General features: G+C 58.0%; 1 protein-coding gene across 1 annotated transcript; it reads right to left on the reverse strand.

The window, feature by feature from the left end:
• Positions 1-3,249: 3,249 nt before the first annotated feature.
• On the reverse strand, positions 3,250-5,851 carry NKX2-3 (NK2 homeobox 3; the record flags this gene model as incomplete). Its single annotated transcript, XM_082854261.1, has 2 exons — positions 3,250-3,989; positions 5,491-5,851. 2 exons carry the CDS (start codon positions 5,849-5,851, stop codon positions 3,250-3,252), a joined length of 1,101 nt encoding a protein of 366 aa, XP_082710387.1.
• Positions 5,852-8,975: the final 3,124 nt, after the last annotated feature.

Here is an 8,975-nt window from a genome sequence, read left to right on the forward strand (position 1 = left end):
GGCATCACGGGGTACCCAAGGCCGGACCTTCCTGTGGGATGGAGATAGGCTGCACGGCTTCCGCAGACGGTTTTAGGTGTTCTGGCTCCGCCCAGGTGGGCCAAGAGTCTAGCTGTTCATCTCCCTTGCAGCCAACACCCAACGCGAAGTTCCCCACCACAGGGGCCATCCGCATTGGGGAACGCGGTGCTTAAGGAGGCTGGCCCCATCATCTCCTACCGTGTTATCTGTCCTAGAGGGAAAAGATGCCAACATGGCCCCCTACGATCCCACTAGGCCCTCACGTGGAGAAACAGAGACAAATAAATCTTTGCATGACACTACGTTGTGATTTTGGAAAGTACCTAAGACTCTGGTGGCACATATTAGGGAGTGATTACCCCCCTTGGGTGGTTCAGGAAAAAACCCTGGCCTTGAAGGAGGAGTAGGAGTTCACTAGAAAATTGGGGGTATTAGAGCATCCCAGACAGAGGAGAGGACATGTGCAGAGACATGGAGCCTGCAACAGCAAAGCGCTGCTTGGACTGGCTTCCTTTTTGTCATTCAGGCATCGGCTTAAATCTAATCTCCTCAATGTGGCTTTCTCTGACCACCTACTGGAAAAGAACCCTCCCTCCAGTACTTGGTTCTCTTTCTTTTTTAGAATTTATCGACTACTAATTTTTACGTTTGTTAGCTATCTCCCCGCCACATACACTCCTTCAAATAAACTTCCTAAGCCTACGGACACTGTTTTTTTCACCGTCCCCAGCGGCCAGAACAGTGAAGTGAACATATAGTAGTAGTATCAATGTCAGTGAATAAATTTGAATAAATGGATGAATGAATGAATGAATGAGTCCGAGGCTGCAGAAACGTATTAGGAAGCAAGAATTCCCTCCATGCCCTTAGCTTAAGAAACTCAAGGAAAGATAATAGCGCCAGAAGGAGGGCTCGCTAGGAAGGGGGCTTGGGACGTCACGGTGGTGAAAGCAGTGGTGGGAGGCGGTGTTCCAACTCCAGTTCGGCTTGCGGGAGGAGGGAACTGGCGGCGAGGAGCTGAGGGACCCGCAGTCTGGTGCACTAACTCAAGCCTGGCTCCGGGGTCTTTCTGCCTCTAGAGAGGCAAGGGGAGGGCGGGTCTCCGCCCCCCAGGCGCCCCCTTTCCAGCCTCCCGCTAGACCCTTTTGGACGCGTCCAAGCCTCCTCCTGGGCGGTCCGTGGGTTTTGGTGGATTCGCTTGCCTGCCTGCCTCCCTCTCTCCCCTCCTCTTTTTTCTTCTTCCTCCTCCGGGGCTCTGCAGCTCCCCAGCCCGGGTACCGCAGCAACCTAGCAGCCCCCGCCCCCTCCTGTAAGGGCGAAATTGCTAAACTTGTAGCAATAATGACCCTGCATTCAGGCCGCCGGCTCCCGCTGAACTTCTCCGCGCCCCGGCCGGCCCGGCCTAATCAGCGCGCCCCTCCCTGCTGCCCGCCCAGCCCCCGTCCCCCCTTGCCGCCCCCTCCCCCAGCGCACAAAAAGTGGGGAACAAAATCCCCGCGCATTTCTCCGTCCCTCTGTTGAGCAGACTGCTGCACAAAGCCCCCGCTCTGGGAAGCAATGGGGAGCTCGGGAGGGACGTCAATCCCGACGCGCTGGGGTTTTTGTTCGCGCAGGGGACTTCGCCTTCCTACCACACCTTTTGTTCGGGACTCCAATAAAAAGCCATTCTTTCCGCACCTTCTCGGCCCGGAGCCGCCTTTCAGCAAGGCCCGGCCCCACAATGGCGCGGCGCGCTGAGGCCTCCCCATTCACCCTCCTTGGCACGCTCACAATCGGCCGTGTGGCAGCACAGGCCTCGCACAGGCATTCTGCGCAAGTGACAAGGAGCCGCATAAAGCCGCGGCCGCCGGGGGAGAAGGGAGGGCGACCGAGGGGGAGAACTCGGCCGCGGCGGGGCACAGCGCCCCCGGGCGCGCTGGAAGCCTGGGCGGCGGCCGCAGATGCAGCCGCCTTCGCGAGGCCTACGCCTGGGCCTGGGGGCGAGGTTTCCATTTACCCTGGAGACCCTCGAGGCGGGGCAGAGTCTAGGCCTTGATCTAACGCAGGCCAAGGTACTAGCGCAAGCATCTGGGTGAAACTTGGGGGGATTTACAAAGCCCAGACCTCAAAAGGTCCTGAGTCTCCGACCTGTCCTCCCTACAACAGTAAAGAGAAATTAATGAACAAAGCCTTGGAGACCGGACTTGCAGCCTAGGGGCTGAGGCAGGGGAGACCAGGGGGTCTCCATGGGTCAACCATGCAGGGGGAACTGTTTTTCCTGAGTATCTTTTCCTTCCCCTCCCGCCCTGTTAAAGGATCCCTCCCCACTCTTGTGGGCTAAACAAAGTCTGTAGCCGGCCAACGGTTTGAAAATATTGCACCTTGTTTATTGACTCCTGTAGTGTATGGCAGCGGGTGTGTACATGGCGTGTGGATATAGTTTTATATATATATATATATATATATATATATATATATATATATATATATAAAATATGTGCTGAACACAGAATACGAAACAGAAAGGAAAGCCGGTAACACCTCCGGTGGGCCACCAGTTCCCGGATTTGTTCAGCCCCCCCCCCCCAGCTTTTGATCTCGCTCCACTGGTTTTTTTCGCAGAGTTCTACACCCCCCTGACAATCTGGAGATCCAGGCCGAGGTATCTGGTGCGGAAGGCAGGCGGTTGGGAAAAGGAAAATGGACTGTGCTGTGGTACGCCGGCCCCGCAAAGGGGGCAGAGGGTCGGTAGGGCCTGGGGATTTCTCAAGCCACGACGCCCATTTTTCTCTCCTTCATGCTTTTTTTGTCCTTGAGTTCTCCGCCAGCGCTTCGCGGCGGCCGCGGGAAGGCTGAGGGAGAGAAGCCCGAGGGAGAGAAGCCCTTCTTGCTCTGGGAGAACCGAGCGGCAGCCCGAGTCTCAGCCTCTCGCACTCCTTTTGGGGCCAAGCTCGGGGCCATCGTCCTCCCAGCACCCAGCCGGCGTTTCTGCCTCAGAGACAGTCTTCGTGACCACTCCCGGGCATCCTCTTCGCCCCTGAGCCCCCTTCCCCAGGCCTCGCGTGAGCTGCGCTCCGGGGCTCTGGGGAGCGAGACGTGTGTATATATATATATATATATATATTTATTTATTTATTTATTTTTATTTAACGAGGGGACCTGGCCCTTCCTTGGATCCAGCCTTTCTCGCGCTTCAGTCCCGCGGCGCCAGGCTGCGGTGGGGCGGCTGCCGCATGACCCGCCCGGTCCCTACCAGGCCCGGATGCCCTGCAAGGTGCCCTGCGCGCACGCGGCCCCGGCCGCCGCACCCTGGTGTAACGGCTGTGCGCCGCTGCCGCCGCCGCCGCCGAAGCCGCCCAGGTTGCTCACGTTCACAAAGGGGCCGCCTCCGGCCGCACTGCAGGCGGGCTGCATGGCCGAGGCCGCCGCGGAGGCCCCGCCGCCGCCTCCGCCGCTTGCCGGGTACGCACAGCCGTAGCTGCCGCTGTAGGCCGCAGCGGCGGCGGCTGCAGCAGCCGCGGCTGCGGCGGCGGCTGCCGAGTTCCCATAGCCATAGGCGGGGAAGCTGTTGTAGGAGTAGGCGCCCGCGCCCACGCTGTAGGGCGCGCCGTAAGCTGGCGCGCTGGGCGTGACGCACGGCTTGCCGTCCCGCACTAGCACCGGCACTGCCACGCGGCGCGGCGGCGGCGGGGGCGCGTGCGCGCCCAGCTCCAGAGACTTGTCCTGCCGCTGTCTCTTACACTTGTACCTGCGATTCTGGAACCAGATCTTCACCTGCGTGGACGTGAGCTTCAGGCTGCTGGCGAGGTGCTCGCGCTCGGGGGCCGACAGGTACCGCTGCTGCTTGAACCTGCGTTCCAGCTCGAAGACCTGGGCTTGCGAGAAGAGGACCCGCGGCTTCCGGCGGCTGCGTGGCTTCGGCCTCTCGCTCTCCTCCGCTGCCTTGCAGTCTCCGGCCGCCTCCAGAGGCTTCTTCAGCTGGCAGCTTTCTGCGGAAGAAGCAAAACAACAGCGTCCTTTAATTGTTCCCGATCTCACCGCGGCTCCGGTCCCGGAGCACTGTGGCCCCTTTGGGGGGCAGCGCGGAGTGTGCGGTAATAACTGCTGGGACTTTGGGGAAAGTTTGTGGCTCCTGACGCCGTGGGACCCTGCGATAGCCCAAGGCCCCTCACAACGCCCTTGGCGGGTGGAGGCACGTTCCGTGGGGAGGGGTAGTTAGTGCGCGTTTATTTAGAACTTGAGCATCTGCGAGAGATTACCCTGTATTAAACGTGCGGCTCGGCGTGCTGATGATTATTTTCAGGATGGAAGTTTGCAACTCCATAATAACTATAGTGTTTGCAAACTCGTTTGCCTTCCACTCCGTCATGAATAGCTGAAGGTGTGAGACATGTTGGTATTTGGGAGCTGGTATGCGTGCGTTCTGCGAAAATCTTCCTGCTCGTAAATGTCTGAGTGTAACGCTCATGTATTGCCCAGGGACAGTTTTTTACTTTTAAAAGCCTACAGGCCCATAGCTAAATGTCTGCCTGACGACATCTGTATTACCTTAGAGAGAAAAAGAAATTTGATTGATTTAGACAGTTTCATGTCGATTTTAGGCCCGGGGAGCTGTCAGAGCACAGGCCTTGGCTTCCACCACATCAAACCTCCTCTTAGGGAAGGAGATTCTTTGGCTCTCTCTCCTTAGAAACAAACACTTCCTTGGAGGCTTTATTCAGTTGTCCTATTTCCCTACCCAATTCACCTCGCATCCTACTTGAGCAGCCAGGATCTAAGTTCGGCGCGTTTTTCACTCAGCCCGAAGCCCCACAGCCTGGGACACAAAGCAAAACGTTAAGAATTTTCAAAAAAGTCTGGTGCCTCAGGGGTGTGAGTGCGGAATGGACTGTGTTCCCACGCACTCTCCCAGCATCCCCTCCCTCTCTGCCGGGTGCCGTGGGTGCGAGGACGCTGAGTTCCAGGCGGAGAAGTGAGGAAACCACCCAGCTGAACTCTACCGAAGTTCCTGCGCCCTGTGGACACTAGGCACACAAGCTGCTTCGACTGTCTTTTCCAGGAAGAGGGAGCGGCTGCCCTGGCCTCAGAAAACTCGTCTCACGCTACAGAGAAAGTGGGAAGAGTTCAGGCTCGTGCCCCTCTAGCTCTTGGGAAGAGCAAAAATACTATGAGCTGTCAGCACCCAGCAGCTGAGCCCATGTTGCTTATCACCATCAGGGTAGCAGTAACTATTTTCCCTTCCCTCCGGGGCTGCATCGCCTCCCCCCTCTGGGGGGAGTAGTTGACGGAGTCACCTTGTCTTTCTCCCTCCGCCCTGGCTCCCTTGCAGGCACCTGCGCTTTGCGGAGCTGTCGTTGACCAGGGCCAGGGCATGACCCCAGCCGGGGCTAACGGGGCGGGCAGCCGTGCTGGCGAGATTTGTGGGCTGTTTGCGGGCACCCCGCCATTGCTCCAGATGTGCGGGTGCGTTTCCTTTCCCCCTCTACTCACTTTGGCTCCGGTCCCTCAGGACCTCGGGCTCCTCTTCATGTTCCTTAGGCCCGCTGCACGAGTCTCGCAGGACCGTGTGGACATAGCTCTGGGGGCAGAGCCCCGAATCCCCGTGGCCATCGGCTGTAGCTAGTGAGTTCAAATATGACAGTTTCTCTCCCTCTTCTTCCTCGTCCTCCTCCCCTCCGTCAGAAAATTGCGTCCCCTCAGCGGCGGCCAGCATGCAGGGCGCCGAGTGGAAGTGGTGCTCCAAGTCCGCCTGCAAGTGCGCGCCGTGGAACTGCTGTTGCTGCTGCTGCTCCAGATTCAAAATGTCTTTGACTGAGAAAGGGGTGGAGGTGACCGGGCTTGGTAACATCATCAGGGCCACTTAATTGTCCAGTCCAAATACTCAATAAATCCCGGCGGGGGCGGGGAGGCAGCGCGGCGGCTCCAGCTCTCCTTCTGGACTCCGCCGCTGCTGCCGAGTCGGGCTTTTGACAGACGCGGTCCCGCTCCAGTCTAAATCGCCTCCATTGGCCGGGACGTGGGGGTCTGGGTTTTGTTAAAGCCACTGAAGGGACTGGGGCCGGGGCTGCGAAGCCTGAGTCCGGGGGTCTTACGTCACGTGTGGGGCGGGGCTCTCGCTTCGACCTCCCTCTCTATTGGTTCCAGCTCCTGTGGACCGCGCCCCTCCGCAGCCAGTGAGTGTGGGTGCCGTGGACCTACCAGAAATAGACAAGGACTAGTATAAAGTCGCAAAGTCCTAGTCGCTGTGGGCGAGGCTGCACTGCCTGGGGTACGCGAACTACCGATTCCCACCCAGACTGGCCGCATCTTCCCGGGCAAAGCCAGTTCTGGGAGGTTTCCTGTCTGAGAACCAGCTACCAGGAAGGATAGCCCAGGAGTATGGTTTTTCCAGATGCTGCGGGGGCAGGAAAACTTCCTGGCATGTAAATACCCGGCACTGGATCCCCAAGGAGATGGAATGTTTTATATATCTATGAATGGGCGACGTGTGCGTTCTCGCCTTGTTGACTTTGCTCAAGCTGTTCCCTCCACTCGGAATGTCTTCTCCGCCCTTGTCTCCACGACAAGCCTGTTCTCCGAGGCTCTGCTCAAATGCCACCTCCTCCAAGGAAGCTCTCCCTCGTCGCCTAGCCGGAAGTCATCTCTCTCGCATCTGAACTTGCAGCTCGTGCTAGTAAAGGACATTCGTGTCATTTATCACTTCCCGCCTAGTACTATAGCTATACTGTCTGCCTGGTCTCCCTGGGTAAACTACGAGCCCCCGAGGGCAGGGCACCGTTAGCATTGGCTTTTGTAGCTTTTCCAGCGGCCGCACTAAGCAGGTATGTGAGAGACAGGATGATGGAGCCATTACTGAATTTTGTGGACTGACAGCTCTTGGTTTGAATCCTGGCCTAGTCAGTGTATGGCCTTGGGCGTTTCTAAGCCTCAGTTTCTTTGTCTACAAAAAGACAGTAATACCTTCTTCAGGGTTGTTGCCAGGGATAAATAAGGCAAAACATGCCAGGATTTTCATGCGGAGCACATGTTAGTGCTCAATACACGTCATCGACTGCTATTCTGCATCAGCGGTCAAGCAGTATTTGTTGACTGCATTGGTGATGACATGGCTGGAGTGCCTCACACATTGGGTGGTTTCATAGGGTCTTGAGAGCAGAGTCTGTCTTCACAAGGCAGGTGACCCAGCCATGGAGGCCATCTTTTCCGCCTATTGAAATCAGGCGCCTTGGTCTAGGCCTTGACCCTCGGAGGCATCTTTCTAATTTCTCCAACCCACACGCCTTCTGGCGCCCTCCTAAGGCCCTGGTTGTTTTGTGGGCGAATCTATGGGGTCCCCTGTGATTCTGGAAACCGCTCTGGTGGAGATCATCTTCCCGCACAATAGGCATTCGCTCGCCACCACATCTAGCCCAGTGAGGACCAGCAGGCGCTGCTGTGAGACCTACAGAAAAACTTGTGCGCAGTGCTGGCCTTGAAATAATAGGGTCCGATTCGGCCCAACCGTGGTGCCCCTTATCTGGCCCTAGACACCCCAAGCATTTTTTGGTGGTCAAGATAGTGGCGCTGGGGGAGCACTAGCCTCAGCTAGAAGGGGTAGGTGGAAGGTTCAGGGACTGTGGACGACACCTCCCGGGGGCAGCAGACACGGGATGGGAGTGGGGGAGAGAGCGGAGAGCTGTCGTGGGAGGAACCCCGCAACAGCGGGAGCGGTGGGTGCCCAAAGCTGAGAAGAGAATGAACAGCCAGTCGGGAGGGGGGAGAGGCGGGGCTGTTCCGGAGGGAGCGGAAATGGTGCGGGGAGTCAGCCCTCGGGGCCGCCTGGGGAGCTGGGATTCAGCGTGGGCCACGTGCGCCCGGGAGTACTTAGGTGGCGGCGGCCGGCAGGCTGTTGGGGAGACCCTCTGCGAGACGGCCTTTGCGCCGGGAGGACCATCCCTCAGCCACAAGGGCGCCCGGTGCCTTTCCGCTTTGAATTCTGAGACTATTGAGGCCCCAGGCAGAGCCGGCATCTTCAGGCCAGGCCAGGCAGCTGCAGAGAGAAGAATGCGCCTGCTTTTGCTGCGGATCGCGAGCGCTTGAGCGCAAAGATCCAGAGAGAGATGGGGGTGAGTGCGGGGCACTGCCGGGTAGGAGTCCTTCAGTGTGTGCGTCGCGGTAGCAGGCGAGCATAAAAGAAGGAAGCTGCTTCCAGTCCCACTCTTCCGTCCCCATCCCGAGGGCTAGACTGTCGTTGGGAATATTTCTACTCCCTGCTGGTCTCCTAATTTAAAAAAAATTTTTTTTTTGCCTCTGTGGGCGATTTTCTTGAGTGATTTCAAGATTCAGGGAAAAAAAAGAGAGAGAGAGAGAGAAAGACAAAAGCTACGGAAAATCTCTCTCCCCAGTTTCCAGCCGAAACCTGCATTTCTCCTTGCTACATTCTCTTGCTTCTCCACGGCGCTTCGTTCCTAGGCCTTCCCTAAGCTCATCCTCAAGAATCCCTATCTTAGAACCCGTGGCCCGGGGTGCCGGGAACGCGGAGACACGCCCACACACCCGCTGCTGCCGCCCAGAGTCCACCGAGTCTCCTTCTCCCTTAGCACGCAGAAGGCTGTCTCCTCCCCAGCCGCAGGCCCACGCAGTTCGCTCTCCTCCAAACCTGCTGCCACGACTACCCCGCCAGATATCCTTGGCCCAGGCCTGAATAGTTCTCTCCAGAGGTCCCTAACCAGATTGCTCCTCGGCAGACCGCCCCGGGACGCAGTTCAGGCCCGAGGGGCTGGAGGCTCGTGAAGAGCAGAGTGTGGGGAACACAGGCGAAGGGGCCTAGCAGGCGGTTGGTATGCCCTGTCCTCCTTTTCTCTTCCCAACCCCAGCTCTGCGCAGGGCTGATCTAGCGGGCGGGAGACTTAGATCTTGGCCTTAAGCTCTGAGCAGGGGCTCGGGTCGTCTCCTGATTGTTCAGGCTCCCTTTGGTCGTTCTGGTTCCCCAGCAG

This window comes from Leucopleurus acutus, assembly GCF_964270905.1.
Source record: "Leucopleurus acutus genome assembly, chromosome: 14".
Lineage (NCBI taxonomy): Eukaryota > Metazoa > Chordata > Mammalia > Artiodactyla > Delphinidae > Leucopleurus > Leucopleurus acutus.